This window comes from Excalfactoria chinensis, chromosome 1 (genome assembly GCF_039878825.1).
Source record: "Excalfactoria chinensis isolate bCotChi1 chromosome 1, bCotChi1.hap2, whole genome shotgun sequence".
In the NCBI taxonomy this organism is placed as follows: domain Eukaryota; kingdom Metazoa; phylum Chordata; class Aves; order Galliformes; family Phasianidae; genus Excalfactoria; species Excalfactoria chinensis.
In genome coordinates, this window is record NC_092825.1 from 34,841,925 (window position 1) to 34,864,356 (window position 22,432).

The 22,432-nt window shown below is 37.6% G+C and overlaps 1 protein-coding gene across 2 annotated transcripts in view; it reads left to right on the plus strand.

Moving 5' to 3' along the window:
- Positions 1–22,432, plus strand: part of TRHDE (thyrotropin releasing hormone degrading enzyme) — a 209,649-nt gene that overhangs the window by 151,181 nt on the left and 36,036 nt on the right. For both annotated transcript variants that reach the window (XM_072340919.1, XM_072340925.1), the window contains 3 exons: positions 4,933–5,021; positions 13,560–13,693; positions 13,792–13,847. In XM_072340919.1, coding sequence (XP_072197020.1) covers positions 4,933–5,021; positions 13,560–13,693; positions 13,792–13,847 — 279 coding nt within the window. The remainder of the gene's footprint in view (positions 1–4,932; positions 5,022–13,559; positions 13,694–13,791; positions 13,848–22,432) is intronic.

Consider the following 22,432-nt stretch of genomic DNA (forward strand, 5'->3'; position numbering starts at 1 on the left):
CAGAAAAATTGTTGGTTAATGTGGAAAAGTAGTTGTGGAGATGTGTAAGATCTGAAACTCCGGGAACCTTTTATTTTCCTCTTTAATGACCTAGGATATTTGTTTTGTCAGTTGATGAAGTGAACTACTGTGCCTTTTTTAGGCTTTGCGTAGCTCTTTACAAAGGAGCAAAATAAATGTTCCACTGAAAATCCAAATTTGCCAGTTATCACAGGCAGGAGTGTGAAACTTTAATATGCTTGTTATTAATGTGAAGCATTAATAAGCATATTGCTTAATATGTCATGGTCTCAACATTTACCTGCAAAGGGATCCCAGTTCTTATCTGTTGGAAGTCAAGGTGTAAGCAAGAACTTGTCATGAATACCTCAATACAGGCTATATAGTCACGATGTAAGGCTAAAGAAAGAAAATCTGTGCGATCCAAGCAGTGCATAGTTATTTACCCTCTGGTATTATGTGCATCTTGGCAGCTGCAATTTTGTATTGCTAAATGAAGCAAGTTGCCCAGAATTATTGTGTATGTTAAATGAAAATACTAACAAAATACTAACGCACTTTGATATTATGTATTGATATGATGCTACCAAAAGTACAAAAGATACCAATGCTTTCCCTTTAATTGTGAATGTTATCCTGTATCAACCCTTATACTACCTTTTAGTAACATTCCCTCTCCTACATCTCTTTCTATATGACCAAATAGGATTATGAAAAGTACAGTTCACATAATATATCTATTCAAATTTTAAATGCCTCCTTCACCCTTAGAAGTAATTCCTTAATTTTCTGAAATAACCCTTAACTCCTCAAAATTTGGGAAATCTACCTTGAGTTCCCTGTTAAGGCAATCCAGTTTTTATCCTGAGGGACATCATACACAGATGTCACTGAAACCCTGCAGCATCTCAGACAGTTTGGATGCAACATTTCTTAACTTCATTTCACCCAGGGACTGTGTGCTACTTTGACAGCTATCCGAATTTTGCAGATGTACTTTTGAGGATAGGAAGACCACATGGATTTTTCCAGTTCCACTACTTCAAGGCTGGATTCTTATTTTCACTGGAATTGGTTTATCAGAGCAGGCAGCAGACAGCAAAATGAAGAAGACTGATCCTTTTTTCGCCTGGTCAGTTCCTCTGAAATTAATGCCTCCTATTTATTTCCACTGAAACTACATCAGAGACAAAGGGCAAAATAAAACTTTTTGATAGAGCGCATTCTCAGCTAACAGTGTTATCTTTAAACATAACCACCACCGTTAGCAATGTATTTTCACCAACAATGATCAAGACTCTGCGTGGTACACTCATAAAAATATGCATAGCTGTCCAGAACATGGCTTGTCTTTCACATTCCTGCTGTCACAGCTGAAGCACACTGCCCACCACCTCATTGTGCTCACATCCACTGTTTGGCCTTCATAAATGTTCAAAAGCACCAATGAATGTCAGTGAATGCAATTTTTTCCACATGGAGGAATTCAGTTCCACACCTTTGCTTTTCATACACTTCCACGTCAGGCTCCATTCTATCATTCTGCCCCTTTTCTGCCATACCATCGACATCTGCTTCTGATGTAGTGGGCCAATGTAATAAAACAGGAGGCATTACTTTCAGAACAGCTTTCGTACATATATAGAGGACAATGGTGGTGCTCCCAGAATGTAACAGAATAATCAAAAGACAATCACAAGATAAGAGGTGAATAGATCCCTTCCTTCTTTAAATTAGAAAAATACCAATGTAAACCTGCAAAAACAATTTTCTTTTTCCAAGTCATGCCTGGAGAACATAGTCCACACAGACCATTTAGAGATGGCATGTAGAAGTTATGCTAATAAAAATACTTGACAGCCAGATATGTCTTTGTGACATATAAATAAAATAGTTAGCCAAGTCCTGTAATGCAGCAGTATTAGAAGTTTCTTTAACAATGGAGATGAATGGAAGGAAAAAGTGGGTAAATATGTAAAGAACAGCAGCACTACAGGAGAAAAAAATAGGCTTCTATAGAGGTCCTTCAAAAGGAAATCTGTGGTTCCCCTGGTAAATCAGCAACCAAAAAGATGAGATTTGGATGTTCTGGGGAGGATCAAGAATATTAGGAGCTCCCAAATCTTGAAGAAGTACATATAAAGTTAAATCTACCAGCGCTGATCTTGCCAACTAAATCCACACATTTTCTGAAGTGTGGCTTGCTTGACTCCAGTTCCATCGCAAAATCTCCTTTCAGAGATTTCTATGGGAGTTTCCTTAATTGGAGGTAATAGAGTAACCTAAGGTAGTTCAAAATTCTTCTCTGCACTGTTATTGCAGTGCACAAAAAATATCTTTTTTATGGTGTTCCTTCTCAAAATTATGAGTGTCTGTGTGTATACTCGTACACATGTATCTGTATATGTTTATATGTGTTTAAATCAGCAATGTAGGCAATTCTCACTATATTTTATTTGGTAGTATACAATTTTTCAGTAGGTCTTTATCTCAAGAGTCATAAAAATACTGTGCAAATGCAGTTCTTTCAAATTTCTCATATATCAAAGTTCTTTCCTTTCAAACGAGTTGTTGGCTTTGTGCTTATTTTTGCCTCATTTTTCTTGATCATAGTCTGACAGTGTCTTTTTCATTCTGGAGACCTAACTGTTGAGAACTGTGTGTGCTTTTAAATATGTTTCCTAAAATACTTATAGGAAAGATGGAGTCAATATACTGTAGGTGTATAGTAAGGTATAAGCTGCTTAAGAGAGTAGTGCGTATTCTCCAGTGCATCACTTCACAGCATCTTCTGACTGCCTTCACCTGTTGAACCCAAAAGTTATTACTACTGTAACAGAAGCATCAGAACAGTGTACATTTTTTTGCCTCACTAGTCCAGTTCTGAGTCCAAGATATTAGTTAGGTCAACAATGAAGATAACTTTGTGTGAAGACTACAAACTGAGAACTGGACATTCTTTTCTTCTGGCTGTGATATAGAGGTTGGTAATATCCAGCAGAAGAGATGGGTGGGCAATAGCATCTTCAGATGCCACAGCTTAATTACCCAGAATGTATCTGCCAGAGCTTGTGCTCACATAAAGCATGTCTTTGGTGCATCAGTCAATCTATTAGTTTTCCCAGCATGTCATTATACTTATATTCAGACAACCCATAATCACTTGAGACTTTTTTCTTCTCCCATATGGCAATAAATGCCATGTTTTTTTTCTAGTGTCACTCATATCACTTTCAGCTGTGCAGTTTTCCAAATATCTCCCCCTCTCTGCTGAATCACTGCTGTACTAAAATCTGCTTCTCAACATACACAGTCCAGTTTTGCATGCTGCAAAGCTCTATGCTTGAGGAGTCAGGCATTAGGGCACAGAGAAAGGTGGCTCTACTGGAAGCCAGGACCAGCAAGGCAGCAGGACAGGTATGGAGTGGCAGCCAGACTCAGCCTCGAGTCCAGGTCATTGGGCAGGTCCATGGAGATGATGTCAGGTTGGGACATGACATTGACCCCAAGATCTGACGGCCAAGTCTCCCAGAACAAGGCTCTCAAGGTGTGCACATGAAATGTTCAAGGTTGCCCATTTATTGATGTTCATGCTGGATATGGCCTTTGAAATAACAGAAGCAAGTAATCCTTGTGTTATTGATGAAATCTGGGAGAGTATAGCAATTGTAGAAGTCTACTGTTTGAATCTGCACAGAAGGAGTTCAGCATTGTGTGTTACATGAGCCATGTGATTTCCAGTACTGAACAACAGGCGTGCTTTCAGGCACAGTCCTTGCAGACCAGCACGCTATGGCTCCAGTTATGGCACAGTTGGGTAGTGCTTAACAGTTCAGCTGAGAAAAATGAACAAACCTAAATTTTTAGGTACTGTGGGCTATCTGCAGTAATGGCAAGAGTGAAGCTGATGTAGACATCAAGAACTTGCCTGTATTTGTCTTTGCACCATTTTAACTGTCAGTCTAAAGTGATACACTTATTTGGTATCTAAGCAGTAATCTGCAGTGATATCTGAGTTGGAGCAATTTTCTTGCTGTGCTGCCTTGCTAATGCGGATGTACTCCCTGGATCATGAAAACCATTACTGTGTGTCTTCCTTCAGTACACCAAATGACAAAGCAGCCCTGTAAGGGAGGTGTTCGTTCTTTCACAGTAGTTTGGGAATAGAGATAATGATGAAGACATGCAAGGGTTCCTCTTTTCCATCTGCCTTAAAAGATTGGCTTCATACAGTCAATTTCTGTTTGTTGAGATAAACACATTACAAAAAACTTAGGTAAATTATAACATTTATTCCAAATGAGAAAAAATTTGATACCCTGGATGGAATTTTTGGTTGTGATTATACCAGCTTATCTCCAAATCCACATTTAGCATGTTTTGTCCAGGTTGCAAACACATCAGTGATAACAAACAGTGCACAGAAGCAGAGAATTGATTGTGCTCACTTTTTTTTTTTTATAAACCAACAGCTATGAAAGCCCATCATACCTATTTAAGAAGCTGCTAAATATGTATGTTATTTTTAAACATTGAAGTCCCTGTAAATCCAAGGATGTTTTATCTGGAAGTTCTCTCTTTCTAAGCAAATGTAACAAGGTTTATTCATTCTGTAGGATATCATTATTTCCTCTTCTGTGAATTCTTTTGTTGAATTAGGAAAGCCTTGCAAAAAAAAAAAAAAAAAAAAGTCCTCATATAATGATAGTGTGTGAAAAATGTAAAATACCTTTTTAAAAAAAAAAGAATGACTTTTTCATTGTTTTACTGCTATTAGCAAATGCATTTCAGAATCAAAATAACTTGTTAGATTCCACATCTTTACACTGCTACTGAAATTGTGTTTTGATTTCTTTGACATGATCCCTGATTGCTGTGAGAAGAATCAGTTCAGTATTTTTGTTCTTAGATTCCCCCTCCTTTGTCTTGCAGCTACTTGTGGCAGATTCCATTAACAATTGCAGTAGGAAATACGAGCCACATCTCATCAGAGGCAATTATATGGGTGTCTAACAAATCAGGTAAAACTAAACTTTCCTCCCAGTGGAATCTCATAAAGCATACTTGTGTTTTCCTCAACTGTTTCTTTGGAATTGATCCTAGATAATTGTTTAGTTGCTCTGCACCCAATTTTAGCTACCTGAAATGAATTACTAAGGAAGTATTGGGAAGGGAGGGAGGAGGAATGAAGGATAAGCAGCAAGCAAGATCTATATTATCACAGTTATTAGAAGGTATAGTGAGAAGTTTTTACATAGTAATGTGTACTAAATATGTGTGCTAAATATTTTGTATTTAGCAATACATATCAAATTATTGATAAATACAATTCAGCTTATTGATTTGTGAAAGTTAAATGTAATATTCTTGTAGCAAAGTATCTGATGAGTATGACACAGTAAATGCAAAACATTTACTATTCTGTCATTCTGTAACTGCAATCCATGGTCTGAACCAGGCCTAAGAAATATTGACTGTAGCTACAACATTTCCTTATTGATCTGCCAAAATATTTTGTATTCTTTTTAAATAACCAGATGCTGGACCTTGAAATTGCATTATTCCGCTTACCGCTTATTCTCTCCCTTCTCAATTCTTACATGATCATAATAGCTACTTTCCTTAGAACAGCTAGGGCTGGATACCAGTGGTTTTTTATCATCTAAGAAAAGGAATCCCACTGTAAAAATTTTGTGAAATATTTATTTCCTTACCAGTTCATGGTACATCAGCTGACAGTTTTGAACTGGAGTTGGAGTGGATGAGGAAACAAATGTGGATATTAAGTAAAATTAATATAAGGGCGGGAAAAGAAATAGCCATTTGTCCCCATGACACATGAATTATAAAGGGTGAACTTACACCTTCCTGTTAAATTAAAGAGCCATAAAGTCTTCCCTCCAACAGATATTTAACTGGAGAGAGGAATGAGTCAAACCTGTGTGTGTCTGTGTTTTTCCTTTTTCTCTTTTATAAGTCACCAGAAGGTAGTAGTCGCATAATGCCTAGCAACAAGCAGAAGCAGAGATGAATGGTGTAAGATTAGTAAAAATCTGAATAAACCGACTTTCTAGAGGTATAAAGTATGTTCTCCTTCGCCCTGACCATTAGCAGCCCATTAGAATGTAGCATGTTTGATGTAATGGTCTAGAAATGTGCCTGGGACCAAGGTGCTTTTCTTAAATGGGAAACATACTCTAGTTAAAGTTTACTAAGATGCTGTTTTGCAGAAGTATATTGCCTTGGCTGTACTTCTTTATGTGAACACCTTAGAAGTACTTGAAAACCTCTTTGAGCTTTCACAGTCTGCCTCAATGACCTGAATCACAGAATCACAGAATCACAGAATGACCCGGGTTGGAAGGGACCTCAAGGATCATGTAGTTCCAACCCCCCTGCCTAGCAGGGCCACCAAACATACGCCTTTACTAGATCAGGTTGCCCAGAGCCCCGTCCAACCTGGTCTTGAACACCTCCAAGGACGGGGCATCCACAACCTCCCTGGGCAGCCTGTTCCAGGACCTAACCACTCTCCTAGTAAAGAACTTCCCCCTAACATCCAACCTAAATCTTCCCTCTTTTAACTTAAAACCATTTCCCCTAGTCCTGCTATTATCAGCCCTTTCGAAGAGTTTGCTCCCCTCCTGGGAGTAAGTTCCCTTCAGGTATTGAAAGGCTGCAATGAGGTCACCCCGCAACCTTCTCTTCTCCAGGCTGAACAAACCCAACTCCCTCAGCCTGTCCTCATAGGGGAGGTGCTCCAGCCCCCTGATCATCTTCGTGGCCCTCCTCTGGACCCTTTCCAAAATCTCCATATCTTTTTTGTACTGAGGGCTCCACACCTGGACACAGTACTCCAGATGGGGCCTCACAAGAGCAGAGTAGAGAGGGACAATCACCTCCCTATCCCTGCTGACCACCCCTCTCCTGATGGAGCCCAGGATCCCATTTGCCTTCCGGGCTGCCAGAGCGCACTGCTGGCTCATGTTAAGTTTCTCATCTATTAGGACCCCTAGGTCTTTCTCTGCCGAGCTGCTCTCAAGGACAACTCCTCCCAGTCTGTACAAGTGCCTGGGGTTCTTCCGGCCCAAGTGCAAAACCTTGCACTTTGCCGTGTTGAACCTCATTAGGTTCACCCGAGCCCAGCTTTCCAGCCTGTCAAGGTCCCTCTGAATGGCATCCGTTCCCTCCACCGTATCGACCGCACCACTCAGCTTGGTGTCATCGACCTGCTTCATTCTTGTCCTTTAGGACTTAACTGAACTCACTTGAAGTTAATAGAAAGATTCTCATTGACATCAGAGAGTGTTGATCTTCTCAACTCATCTCATTAGATTGTACTCCCGATGCCTCCTTGATGCCTCCTTCCCTTCACTCCTGCCTTGAAAGTTCAATATATCACTGTTATCTGTACAGTTCCTTTTGCTTGCAGAGTGCTGTGAAGGAACAAGATCATAAAACCTCCACACGCTCTTTTAAGATCTACTTAATCCCCTTGGAGTGCCTTCAAGGAATCAACAATTAGTGATGGCCAGTGTGGCAATCATTTTGATGTGGCCACTGTTATAGAAATTAAAGAGGAAGTTGTCTAAGTCATCAGTTTCCAGTGTAACAGATCACTATCATTGTGATCTGTTGCTATTATCCATGTTCTTCGTTGTTATTTTCTCACTTACTTGCTACATCTCATTAAAATGAGACTGTAAACTGATAAATATAGCAAGGATGTAGTTCTCTTGCTTATATTTGTTGTTGTCTAGTTCACTTGGAGGATTTCTCAGCATTAAGAAGTAAGTATGTATGTCCCTACATGTGCTCAGTATCTGATTCATTGTGTATGCTGCTATATATTGGGGCCTCTATAGATTCTTTTGTTGCACTCCTGGAGATTTCTGTAGCTTGTATGTTTGTGTTGTGAGGATCTGGAAGGGACTATAAGGCTGGAAAGAGCAGTTTTCAGGACTGATTTGTCTGGGTCAGAGTAATCCTGTAGAATTTGTATTGTGTCAAGGATGCATGTTTTTGTGTTGTTCCAAAGAGCAGCCAAAGAAAAGCCATGCAAGTCCTAGGTGGAACAAAGCAGTCCAGAGAGCATTTGGAAGATTGGAATCAATCACAGTGCTCTTCAAGTGAGTGTAATTGAAAGCAGACACTCAGATCAAATTTATCAGACTTTTTTCAAGATCCAGTATTACAAGAGAAATGAAAGGGTCCCTTAACACTGAAGTTCAAAGTGGAAATTATTACTGTTATAAACTTCTGCTCTGTCATAGATTCAGGTCCTGTTTCTGTTTCCTCTAAGTGTGTACCTAATATACCTATTCTCTGTAATGATGTGCAGTAGGTAAAAAGTCAAGAATCAGCCTTGATCTTTTCTCCACAAGGCAACTGTATTGCAGGGCTTCAGGGAAGATTCAAGCTGTTCTGTGGAAAGAGTACTAAGTGTGAAAGAACAGTTCCACCCATTACATTTCTGCATATCCAAGTGAAGCATTGAGGTATCTTAATGAGGAGGCTTTGCTAGCATCCATTTCAATTAGGAAAGCAAAGCTGTGGACTAAGGTCTACTTGCTGTTTCCTGAGCATGTGTACTCTGGCAGTCAGGTTCCAGCTAGGAAATAAGACTCAGGAGATGCTGCTGAACTTACTGAAGTTTCCATTCTCATCTCCTGTACCTTGACTCATTCGTAACATCCCAGAGAGGCAGTTCTCTGATGGACCTCTCTGCTTCTGGTAAAATGAGTCATTCAGACTGCTCTGATTGTCTGCGCAGGATTGCCAGGAGATGGAGGAAAGAGTGTTCAGCAAGACAATTGCCTTCCAATCAGCAAGTATCAACTTACCTACAATCCTGGCACAATTTTGACATAAGGATGAGGAAAAAAAATAATCCCTTTATCCCAACTTTTACTCCTGTTATCACAGTGGAGATCCTAACAGGAATCTGCTGCTCACACTTGTGTAACATCACCTTAGGTGTTAGCTGTTCCAGTATGTAGGAATGTTATTAGGGTAGCCTGAGGTAAGACTATGAAATATGATTGTATTTGCTGATATGATCCATTTACTATAAGTTCACTATACTAAAATATTTTTTTCCAACCTGGAACTAAGGTGACATAGCAAGTGAAATGGAAAGAACATTTTGTTCTGGTTTGCCTTTACTGAGTATGAAAAGTTGAATTATCTATGAATCTCTGTATGAATTCTACAGAAAGTTTTGCAGATTTTAGTTAATATCAGTATCTTTACACACACACAAAAATGTTATTGTGATGAAATTCCTTATAGAACATTTTCTCAGAAAATTTTCACTTGCTGTTCTTGGCATAAAATTGTGTTATTCTTCTGTAGCTATTTTTACAATAAAATGGAGTCAGCTCCATCAATAGTGATTCTACCAGCACAAGCCAATTTCCCAGTGTGCTAAGAGTTGTATAAAATGAAAAGTTAAAAGAAAATAACAACTGTGAGTCTAAACACTTGAAGTGGTAGTGTTTAGCCCACGCTCTTGTCAGCACAGGAGTAGTTTCTTGCAGAAGGGTGTCCTTCACCCAGAGTTGCCTCATGTTGCTGTTTGGAGGAGCAGGCTTCCATCATGCCTGCTGGTTTGAATGGAGTGGAAGTTGCTGGAGAGCTGTAAGAACTCAAACTTCAAGCCACTTGTAGTTAGCACCAGCTGGAGGATTGTCTCACACTTCCAGATCAGACAAAATAAGAATCAGACCCTGATTTTTTTTTTCTAACTTAAAAAAAAAAAAAAGGAAAAAATGTTGTAAAAATTAACTATTTCCATCTAAATTTCTCGTGTATATATGAGACAAAACTCTAATTTTCAGAGCAGTGCTGTTTTCTGAAGTATCCATGCAAAACATGGCCATGAGAAAACACTTTTTGATGGAAGAGGATTAAAAACAAATCCCTTTAAACTGAAATACTGAATATGTATTTAAGATTGAACTTTAAAAGGTGAACTAAAGCCATCAAAGATAAATTCCTTCCCAAATGAAATCTCTGTCACTGTTTAGGAAGTCATGAATGCTTTAATACAGGGTTTAACGCTGAATGACTGCCTTTTTCCTAACTGTGATACTTCAAATGGGAAACTAATAAATGTGTTTGTGATAAATGGAGAAATTGCCCAGGTGTATAGAACTTTTCTGTGCTGTAATCACCAAAAGAAAGATTTTTACATATATATATATATAAGAAGGCATGAGGATTGACAGATTTAAACATCAAATTCCAGTAAATTATAGAGGACTAAGTAAAGCACATGCATCCTACAGTCCCTTTAAATAACCACCTGCTTACATGAACTGGAAAGGCATGAGTGATTTCTGTCCCATATTTCAGGAGTAGGTCAACACTTGAGTGGTCTTATCAAAAAATAATAGCAAGTGGTAATGGTTGGATTTACACTGACCAAAACAACAATAATGCCATCAAGCTTTGAAATGATACCATTCTCCATTAAAGCTGTATGTGTTGAAGGAGTTCCACAGCTGTTATTTACAAGATAGGTTTTCATGTTCGACTGGCAAGTGTCGTTCAGTATTGTATTAAAGCAAAAGTGATTTCCTCACTGCAGTGTGCAAAACAATGCACATACTGAAATGAGAAAGAATACAAGTACGTGTTTTTTGTATTTCATCTGATCTTGAAAAATTCTATTTATTGTTTTTTGGTTTTCTTTTTACCCAGAATGGATTATTGTGCGCTCATAGCTGACTTGATAGGTTTTTAGGTGTCAGAGAGGTGCTGGAATTATCCAGTTAAATGTAGCTCTTTCCAGCTATGGTGGCATTTAAAGGCTAGTTAGCAGTAGAAAAACATGGACAGAAAGCAGTGAAACATTAGCACAGGAGGAATTTCTGCCATGTAAGAACAGTCTCCTCCTGACTTCACAAGACAATACACCCCTGAAGACCCAGGGAAATTCTAAGTTTTTCTTTCCGTCAGCAGCCTCTCCAAGATAAAGAAGTGGGTATTTTTGCTGTTGTTTTTAAGAAATCCAATAGTTTGATTCAGGACATAGCTGAGATTTAACTGGGATAGAATCTATTCACAGCCCCATTCTGGGTATAATAAATAGGATGGGGGTAGATCGAGATTCGATTCCTTTTCCTCACCCTGTTTTATAGCAGGTATTTGAACCAAATCCTTTATAAGGAAGTGCTTTTAGCACTATGGTGTAAATTGTTACTATTTTTTACAGACTGTCTACATGTGTTTTTCTTTCTATAAAATAATTGAATCTTATACAATCAAACCTGGAACCAGGATTTGAGTCTTTTGTGAGGAGGCTGGACATGAACAGCTGGTGATTCTGATTTCAGGTCCAGTATTCAGTCTATTTAAGTAGAAGAACAACCTCAGTTGAACAGTCTTGGAGAGTTTTTTTAGAATTGAGCTGCAGTCCACTATTTAACAAACCTTTGTGGAAGAGAGGGCACTTGATGTTAAAATTGTCTTCCAAATCAGACTGTGGCAGTAGCAGGCTAGTGTTTATACGCTGGGTATGCTGGAAACCAGGAGTCTGCAGGGCTACAGGTTGTAAATTCTGAGCTGGAGAGCCATATGTGTGCAGTTTGGATTTAGATGCCCTATTAATCCAGGAAGTCTAGAGCTTGACATACCCCAGTAATGAGCTCATACAGATCCTCCTACAGTTTAGTTACCCTATACCTTTTAGTCTTAGCTAGCTACATCTCTCCACCTAACACTGGGCTTGCCCTTTTCAAGGCTGGTGATCATACAGAGTTGTAGGATGCCAACAAAGACCAGACTGGATGGGGCTTTGAGTAACCTGGGCTAGTGGTATAGGGGTTGAAAGTAGATGAGATTTAAGATCCCTTCCAACCTGAGCCATTCTATGACTTAGTTCCTTTTTGTTTGTTTGTTTGTTTGTTTGTTTGCTTTTTTCAACTAGTCTTATTTCAGCACATAAAGAGTATGTTGGTACTTTATCTGAGGTAGCTTAGTGGATAAAGTAAATATTATAACTAAATAATAATGTTTGTTTTTTTCCTCAATCATTTGCATAATTAGACTGAGCTAGTGCAAATCAGTCAGGCAAACCCTAAAAGAACAGTAAAAAAAAATTAAACTGAGTAGGCAGCAACTGAGTTTTCTAAGCATAATATTTCTGAGCTGGATATTTTGAAGAGATTTTAACAATGTTTGAACTACCTAGATGAGAAGAGGACTTCCATTTTTAATCCTTCAGCCTTTAATCTGAATTCATGTGCATAAGACAGCTCCATGAATTTAAAGATAAACACATAATTTGGTGTTTTTAGAATTGGATCTTGTTGCTTTCTGTATTTTTTGCACCTCTATACCATAGCTATTTCTTTTTGAGATTGTTATTTAGTCAAGAGAGAATCGTAACTTATCTGTGGTTCTAATCATCTATTATTTCCTTAGAAATTACTTCTTTTCCAAGAAAGGCTGTAAACAAATCCATTTCTTTAGTAAGTCTAGGTATGAGATATTATATTTGAATTGTTAAGACCGTATTGTAAGCTTGTCTTTTTCCGTTTGTTATTTTCAAAGAATCAAAGTGTAGAAAACAGTTTCCTTTTGGAATTGTATTTCAGAATATTTGAAACAAATTTGGCTTTTTTTATTGTGGGTTTTTTGTTTGTTTGTTTGTTTGTTTTTGTTTGTTTATTAATTCATGAGAAGGCCATTCCTTTTGTCAAGAGTGTGCATGCTGGTTTATTACAACAGAAGAAGGTGTTGCTGAATTCTTACAGTTGTTTCACAATCAGTTATACCAGAATAATTTACTGAATTGAAAGATTATTCAAGAGACATAGATGTCTGATGCTTCATTATGACTCTTCCCATAGTGAAAGAATTGTGTGATGTGAGTTCAGGGTATTTTTGTTGTTGGCATCCTGAGTCCTGCAAATAGGGATGGACTGCTGCATTGTTGCTTGTAAAAGTACTGGAATGTACACATTCAGTCCTGAGGTGATTATTTAAAAAGAGGGGAAAGAGGAAGCGCAGGTTAATAAATGCAAGGTTAATTGGTGTAGTTCTAGAAGAGAGCCTCTCAGTGGTTAGTTACCTAGAAAGTATACAACTGGAAAAACCAATAACAAAAGCTTCATTGACTACATGCACAAACAGTTAAGAATATTTATTTATTTATTTATTTATTTTGAATCACAGGTTTAATCTTCTCTATGTAGCAAATCCATTGAATTACTAGAATTGAATAAAGCTTTTGTAGCATGGCTAGCATCAGGGTACCGGATTTAAATGGGCATGTCTTTGGTAAATATTAGTAGCCAGAAAAAGGAGCCCTTTGAGATTTTTGTGGAGGGAGGATCTCTGTAGGAGCCTCAACTGGTGTCTCCATGTAAGTACAGATAAAAAATGAATATATTAGCCCCAGTGATTTTGTTAGTTTTAACTTACTAGCTTAGTAAGTAAATCTTCCTAATTTATGAGTATTTAAAGAAGGACAGAATTTAACTAATACATCTTCAGAATTTCTAAAAATAAAAAAAAAACTAAGTCCCATTCCCATTCTTCTTTGATTCCAGAACACCACAGAATTCCTGCTTTGGAAGAGGCAAGTTGGTTGCTGGGGAACATCAACCAGACTGGGTACTTCAGAGTTAATTATGATATTAGGAATTGGAGGCTGCTGATTAATCAGCTGACAAGGAACCATGAGGTAAGCTCTTCTTCTCAACCCTAAAATCTGCTTTGATATGTGAACTTTCATTATTTTATCACCCTAAATGGTTCCATTTTTCTGGTTGCTTCTCATAGGTTATCTCTGTCAGCGATCGAGCAGGCTTGATCGATGATGCATTCAATCTAGCCAGGTATGTTTGCTTGCAGATAATCTATCTTCATACACATTCCTGCAACAACTCATGCAATCACTAACTCAGCAGTAGAGTGTATCTTGAAATTAAATGTGTTTTAAATGCACTTTTGTTCTTTTCCTTTGTGTGTATGTGTGTGTTTGTGTGTGTATAGTGCATAAACATGGTGTGTAGCACATTCAGTGCACTTCATCAATAATTGCTGTAGGGTATTTCCCAGTCTGGAGAGGTCTGATCAATTTTGCACCTAGTTCAATTTAACACTTGGGAAATAAATAATCACCTTCCACTTTCTCAAATGAACAAGGAATGAGTTCTTTTTTTTTCCTTTTGTTTTCTCCCTAAAGCTCTCTCCCTCTTTTTTTTTTTTTTTTTTTTTTTTTTTTTTTTTCCTTCTAAGTGACCCTTTTGCTGTATTTTATTTATGTTGGAAAGCACCTTCAAGCTCCAGGAGGAGCTTTTGCTCTGACTTATGGTGCTATATCATTTTTCCAATATCTTTCTTTTCTTGTAATCTGTTAAAATGGACTCTTTTTCTGTATGACGTTTTTCTCATGGAATGGAAAGTCAGAGTTTTTTTGACTGTTTCTAGAATTCATACAGCTTTTTGTGTTTTATTATGACTAGAGTTATGTAGATTAACACAATGTTGGTTAGTGCTTTCTTTATGAATTGAGACAATTGAATCATCCCTGTTTTGAACTTAAAACATTCAGTAAGTTGATAGTCAAAGTGAAATATGAAATAAAAGTAGAAAAACTTTTCAAACTTTGAGATTTTAGAGATTCCTAGGAACACTGCATCAATAAAATGCTGTGATGTCAAAGCCTGTGTGAGAAGAATTCCTGATATGACTGGCTTTTTTGTTTACCCATGTATTTATAGACATATTTGAGCAGGAGCCTGAAAGAATTAGCAGGATGGAGGTACATTTCAGCAGAAATGATCATCAGATTTTTGAGATTCAGGCACAATGTCACACAAATTATGGCTCTGTGATGTTCCAGCTTCTTTGCAGTAAAGAATAGTTGTGTGCCCTATCACTCTGTTCTTGCTGCCAGTCTAGCCTGAATACATGACATAAACTAGTGATTAGCCGTTATTTAACAGTCTAGCAATGTAGTAGAGAAGAAGGCATCACAGGGAGAAGATGAGCAACCTTTTTCTTTTTGTACTGCTCTTCATTCTCATCTTGTAGCTTCTTCAGCAATGCTACATGATTAGAAGTAGGTCTCCATTTCAGTTTACAGTGGACTGTGACCCATGTACTCCTTGGCTAGAAGAATACTACAGAATATTCCAAAATACCTAGAGTGTTGGAAAAACTGACATGTGCACAGCAATGCAAAAGTCTCTCAGTTTTTGTTTTGTGGTTTTTGTTTTTTGTTTTTTTCTTAAATTCTTAACTTTGGCACCTCAGAGCTGGTTTTTGTCTAATAAAGCTGAAGTAATTTATGGTTGTACAGAATCAGCGTGCAGCTTTCTTCTTTTTCCGTGAACTGAATGCAATCAGATGTGATTTTACTTCACAGAAAATCTAAGCACTGAAGCCTGTTTCTGAAGCTGATTCTTGTAGGTTGAGACTTTTCTTCTGAGTACTGAGCCAATGCTCATGTCTTCTTCATGAAACATAAAGACGAGGTTTTGATTAATGTTGCAACCTGCATAATCTGGCCAAATTTTCCAACCTGAAAAACTCCCAGACACAGATAAGAAGCTCATTCCCAACCTGCTTTCCAAAGCTCTTTGATGATAATACTGGATCAAGGTGTATTTTTTTCACAGGTAGTTTTGTGTAAACACTGTGAGTTTGTTCACAAAATTTCATGTTGTAAACGCTTGACATTCTGTTTTCAGTGTTGAGCTTCAGTGGTCATCCACTGCATTTGTTAATCATGCGCCATGGAAAAAAATCAGTTGTACTAAATATTTGCCCTGTATACCCATATGTTTCTGTAGTTAAACAGTTGTACCCTTCTAACAGGGATACACAGATAGATTCCTGCTTCTTTTAATTTTTTGGCCAGACTCCTGTCACTAATACTATCTTGAATATACATCTCACGAGCCAGTCTTGCTGTCACAGAGCTGGATGAAATAGAGCTGTAGAGACGCACATTTGCAACTGGTAAATTTATATTCAAAGGGTAGCAATAAGTTACATAGACCTGGCTAAACTTGGAACGTAGGTTGTACTGCTAATCTTCTTTTGCTTCTTTCATCTATTTGTTTTCATTTTGCTTCTCTGAGACAAAAAAAGAACAGAGGCAGACCTAGTCCTTGCTTTATCATCTCTAGCAGGACTAGAGAGGTGCTAAGAGTGTTAAGAGTCTTTTGGGACAGGCCTAGATAGCAGAGCACCTCTGGGAATATGAAAGCATGTGTGGAAGTTCTTGTGGAGGCAAATGGTGGGGAGTCATACACTGTGCTACAGTACAGTGCATTGGCCTCTCTGTGTCAGATGCTCAGCAGTGTTCCAAAACAAGCTCTGAGGACTATCTAAATGACACCGACACTCTTAGTTTCCTCAAAAAGTCCATGTTCAGAAGGCCACCATTAGCCTAAGAGCAGCCTACCTTTTCCTCTTGGCTGCAAGGCACTGTGCCGAAAGTCACTTTGCTTTTTTGTCAGAGCGGAGCCATCCTTTAGATTTTACCTGCCCTGTAGATGCAGCACTTATTCAATCTAGTGTCTGATGAACAGTGTGTCTCTCCCTCTCCATATAATGTTATGTGATAGGGAGATTAAACACAGACAATTGTCTCTGACTGCAACATGCGAAAAGGTGAGTAACCTTATTGACCAGGCACAGAGGAAGTAATTGGTAGTTTAGACCTGCCTTTGGAGAAGACTGCTGTTTTTAGCCTAATTCTGTCCTCTGATGTAGTCCCTAGTGGTACAGATATGTTATCTTCTTGTCTACCTCTATAAACATAGGCATTTTGAGTGAGGGGAGAGCTCTGGAACATATACTTTTATATTATTCCCTAGATATTATTTCCCTAGATATTGCTTTCAATGATAAAAGAATGTATAAGTGAAAATGTAACTTCTTAAATCAGTGTATGTCCCTTTTAAAACAGATTCCAATGCAATCAGGTTTTTTGTTGTTTTGTTTTTTGCTTTACTGTATTAAATACTGTATTTCTTTAAAATGCCCTGTACTTAGGGATTTCTGAAGTACTCCCTATTGAACTTGATAATGTACACAGCAGAAAGGTTCAACTCTAATCTTCCAGTGTCCTAGTATGATAAGTCCTAATGTGGTATTTCTATATACTATTAATGCAAATTGATTTTGTTTCTGAAACATGTACCTGTCTTATCTTAAGTAAAACATTGAGATCTGGAGAAAGCTGAAAAAATACTTTATTTTGAGCACATTTTAATTTTTTCTTTTTTCAAAAGATATGTTTGATTTTATTCCTCCAAAATGCTGATTATCCACTTACTGTCCAGCATAATGATTTCTCAAAAATAAGTATAAATTCATTGATAACTTCAAGGAATATTTTAAGTTCTATAAATTTAATTTCCTAAACTTTTGCCCGTTTTCTATGTAAATATATTCCTTCTTTCTTTTTGGTGTATTTTGGTTCCATAAAATCAATCAAGTAGAGTTGAACTGAATGATAACAATAACAGAAAGCTACAGCTATCTGAGGGGAGGTCTCGTGGCAGCTGCAGCTCCTCACAGGGCGCTCTGCTCTGTGTGACAGCAGCAGGGTCCGAGGGAACAGCATGGAGCTGTACCAGGGGAAGGGCAAGCTAGATGTAAAGGAAAGTTCTTCCCGAGAGGGTGGTGGGCATGGAACAGGCTGCCAGTGATCAAGGGGTGTTTGGACAATGCTCTCGGATACAGGTTTGATTTTTATATTGTCCTGTATGGAATTAGGAGTTGGATTTGATGGTCTGTGTGGATCCCTTCCAACTCAAGATATTCTGTGATTCTGTGATTCTGTTAAATATGTGCATGTCAAAATTAATGATGTTCATTGTTGTTTTCCACAGTTAATATGTCATTTATGGTAGCATTTGTAGCCAGTCTTCCAGAATGTCTAGGATAATTAGTTCCATGTTATACTTGATTATGTTACTTAAAGTCCTGTTCAGTGTAATGTCAGGAAAAGTCAGGGCATTGGAGGCCACATTTAAAACTCTGGGTCTAGATAACAAGTAGGCAACAAAGATAGAAGTTCTCATCTAGCCTAAGTACTGTACTTCAAATTGTTTCCAAATTTCAGCAGCCATATCTGGGGTTATTGACCTTGTTTGACTTGGGTCATTCATAAACAATCATATAGAGTTCATTTAAATAAATAAACTGTGCAATTTAACTCCAGCCCTCATTACTATTCCTGATAGCACTTGCTGGTAATTCAACACAGAAAAACAACAGATATGTTAAGTAGCTCCCTTAATTAGTGCCTCTGAGTACTAGTTAATGGAGCAAATATTAGATTGATAGTTTGCATCATGCTTGATTAATACTGGTATAGACTTAGTATTTTAATAGATAAGGCCTCATTGAAATTATTTCAGCAGATACTATTCTTTTTCTTTTCACTGTCATGAAAATTTTAGTGATGGTTCTACACATGTGCCTGATTTAGATATGTTTTCCTACAAGATTTGTTTTTAGTTTTCCTTTGATATAAATATTCTCTCAGTGAACCATAGCAGTTGTACCTTTCTTGGAGAAAATAGAAAGCCACAAATACTTTAAGGTAGCCTTCATTCATTCCATATGCTTTGTATCCACCCATATGTTCTTTGACGTATCACAGCCTTGATATCTGTTTTACATGGAGATACACTTTTGAGCATACATTTACATATGTTCATAAAAGAAGAATCAGACTGATTCTTGACAGTAAGCATTCTAAAAGTGGGTTCTGTTAGTGGAGTTATGTATCATTTTTGCATCCGATTTTCTCGTGTAGATAAGAGCAGTGCAGCAAATCGTACAACACATTTCAGGGAATCACTGACACTGCAAGAGCATTGAGAGCAGCTGAAGTTGAATAAGTCTTTGGCATGCACAAAAGAGAATCTGTGGATCTCAGTTCCCTGCAAAGAGTTTAGTGTAGTGGGTAGGTCTGGGTGTAACATGCGTCTATCCTGTAGAATTAGGTAATGCTGTTAATCCACATTCCCACAAAATTTGCCTATGCATTGATTATTCCTTGTACACTATAGCAGTAATTTTGTTCTATAACCTATGCTAACCCTGTCCTTAGCAGAAGACCAGGACAAACTCTTTCAGGAAAACACGAAAGCAGTTTCAAGGGCGTGAAAGTATTATTTTTAGCTGCTGGCTCTCAGCCTGTTGTCTTTTCAACTCACACTCTTGGTCTGTTCAAGATGCTTGTTGAAATTAGCTTGATATGGTTGTATTCATGTTGCAGTGCAGATGCTGTGGAGTGTTGCGTAATGACAGCAGAGGGGAACAGTCTGTGGAATCTGCTTTGGGAGGGTTAATCAAAACAGTTCTGTATTGTACTTTCAGAGAATGCTCAGCTTGGTGTTTCAGTTTGAACAAGGAAGGTGGCGTGAGCTTGTTGAAGGCTTCTTAGCAACTTTGGGTAGTGGAAAGGGGGGTCTGAAGAACACAAATATAATGTGTGTGTTCATGATGCAGTCCAGGTCTTTGTCCATCCTTACAGCTTCTGCCATTGTTTGGGGACTCTGTTGTCCCCTTCTTAGTTGTGTTTGTTCCCTGTGCTCTGCTCTCATCTATAACACCTTTTTTTTTTTTTTTTTTTTTTTTTCCCTGCAAGAGTGTTCATTGCTTTTCCCCACCTCCTTCAGTTCCGCTGTTATGATAAGAAGCTTTTTCCCCTTCTCCTAGAATTCCATTACTTTCTGACCCGAGCAGAGAGCAAGAGATCAGAACCTGTGCTACTTTCTGGGCTCATGAAGTTACACTATGCCAATGTGGCATAGTCATGTCATCTGGAAGAGGTTTCATCTTTGGCATTGTATGCTCTGTCTGCTTGGCAAAATGTAGCCAAATAGCTGCCAGGATACACTTCTGAACTGAAAGTGCAGGTTGTACTTTCCAAGTTTTTGGTTATCATCTGGTGATTTTATAAATGCAGTTTTTGAAAGTTTATGCTTGGATTTATTGGTAGCTCACATAGAAGATTTCTTTTTTCTCAGTAAAAAGTAACTCTTCAGAATTAATATTGTATGAGTTTGTCTTTATCACATTTGGCTATAATTGTATTTTCCTCTAAGTAATGCAGTAAAGGGAAGGACTGTGTTAAGAGCAATGCTCTGGATGGAGGCTAGAGAAATCTCAGGTGCTGTTTCTGCTAAGGAGTTGTTAGGTGACCTTGGTAAAATTACTTAAACTGTTTGTGCATCAGTTTTCTTTCTGTAAAATGAAGATAAGAGAATAGGTGAGGGGCTATAAGAATTTCACAGACTCTTTTATTATAAATATGTTTTTAGAGAATTGCTTTTACAGAAAAAATATACAACTCTGTAGATATTCTGGCAAACAAAATTCAGATTGTGTGTTTGTTTTTAAGATCACACCTTTGTACTTTTCATATGAAGATCCTGGCTTTTAAAAACAAATTTCACTTGTATGATTGATACACAAATTGTAAACATTAGAACAGGAAGGAAAACGAGATATGAGAGATGTGGTTGGTGCATAATAATAAATGAATTCAATTCTGAATGTGCTCAGACATGCTTTCATTGCTCACTGATAACTGTAGAAGGGCTGTTCCATTCTACCCCCCAAAAAAATTATTGTGAAATAAAGAACACTTTTAATAACCAAGTCATCTGAAAATGACTTCCACCAGCTCCTGAAATATATTCAAATTTCATCAATTAATTTAAGTGACAGGCACACCTACAAAATCAGGTTTTGGCAGTGATGAAAAGCATGACATTATTCAACTTACTGCAAAGTGTTAATTCTTGGCTGTAAGACCATTCCTTTTTATCTTGTAGTCCTCCTCTGCTTTAATTATTTTATTTTATTTTATTTTATTTTATTTTATTTTATTTTATTTTATTTTATTTTCCCCCATATGGAAAAGAAGAGGAAAGGAGAGTTACTAAGTCCAATCTGAGAATTTTTAGTTGTTATATTTTTACAAATGCTGTCTTTCAAAGGTGTGGGTTTTTCCTTTCCTTTTTCTCTCTCTTTTTGACAAAGGTGATTAATTAAAATTAACACCAGCTTTCACTTATGTGGCAACTCTAAATCTATGAAATATAATTTAAACAATGTGATTACACTGATAATTGCATAGAATTGGAACTATTCTATTCAGGATGCTTAAAATGCTCTTATGTGAAGCTGAATGCCACTTGAAAAGGTCTGAAATATTATGCATGTAAGAAAACGTAATAATAAGCATGCTTCACTAAACATTGTCATACTTTCTGAATCCTTTGATGTTAGAGAGGTTGAATGCTGATTAAATTTAGCACTTACAGTGAGTTTGTAAGCCAAATGGTGCTGTTGTACTTATCAAAGAGCAGATGTGCTTTCTTGTCCTGTTTATGTGGAAGACCACAGCTGGTACAAATCATAATGCCTCCATTATGCCACTTTGGATGTCTTATAAAAGCAGAGTCCTCATCTGGACCTAAGTCAGTGAGTGAAAGATGATGCTTTTATTCTCAAAGTCCTTGGGCCCGTTTTACAAGTTGCTCATCAGCTTTCTATGCAGAAGCATAGAAATTTTTCCAGCTTCCTTTCCTGAATATGGGTGACAGGTGTCTCTAACATTTTAATCTTTGAATTTTCAGACTTTTAGAAGTGGAAAGTGACATGTGAATTCAGGAGTACATTTCACTCTTGCACAGGTTGTCTTGCTCAAAGCTTTTTTTTTTCCGTGCCAGCGTTCAACATACTGTTTCTACTGAGCTGCCACATAATTGCTGTTAAAGCAATGTGGGAAAATATGTCCTGAATACATCAATAGGGGCACGAGTCCTTGGTACTTCCAGAACAAATGAATAAGGTTAGAAAAAGCCAAATACAGTTATGTTTCTCAGTGCTTAAACTAATCCAGACACTTGACCTTAAAGGAATGAGTCTGTGAATAAGAGTCTGACTTATTTTAAAATACCACATTGTGGGTTAATGAATATATCCAGTTATTCATACATTGCGTATGCGCAGAGATGTAACTGAAGTTAATCTGAGTTGCACATCTATGTTCTGAAGAGCTGAATTTTTTTGGTCTTTAAAATTATCCAAACAGAAAGCTAGTCATATGTTATTTCTTAGGAAACAGATGATGCAGGGTGAGGTTTAAACCAGTGGCAAGTAAATCACTTCATTTCCATTGTTTCAACAACGTCGACCAGTTTGCTGCCAGCTTGGATTTTCTAATTTTGATTTAAATGCAAGATTTATAATGGCTTTGTTTGGCGATGGGACTAAGGGATTGATGATACACGCGCATGTGGGATTCTCATCACTGTAAGGCAACACTGTCGTTTCTGTGACAGAGTCTGTTTGACTGGTGCTGGATTTATGATAGAAATAATTCAGAACAGAGTAATAATTTTCCCTTGGCAATTACACTACCATTTGGTACTTTGTC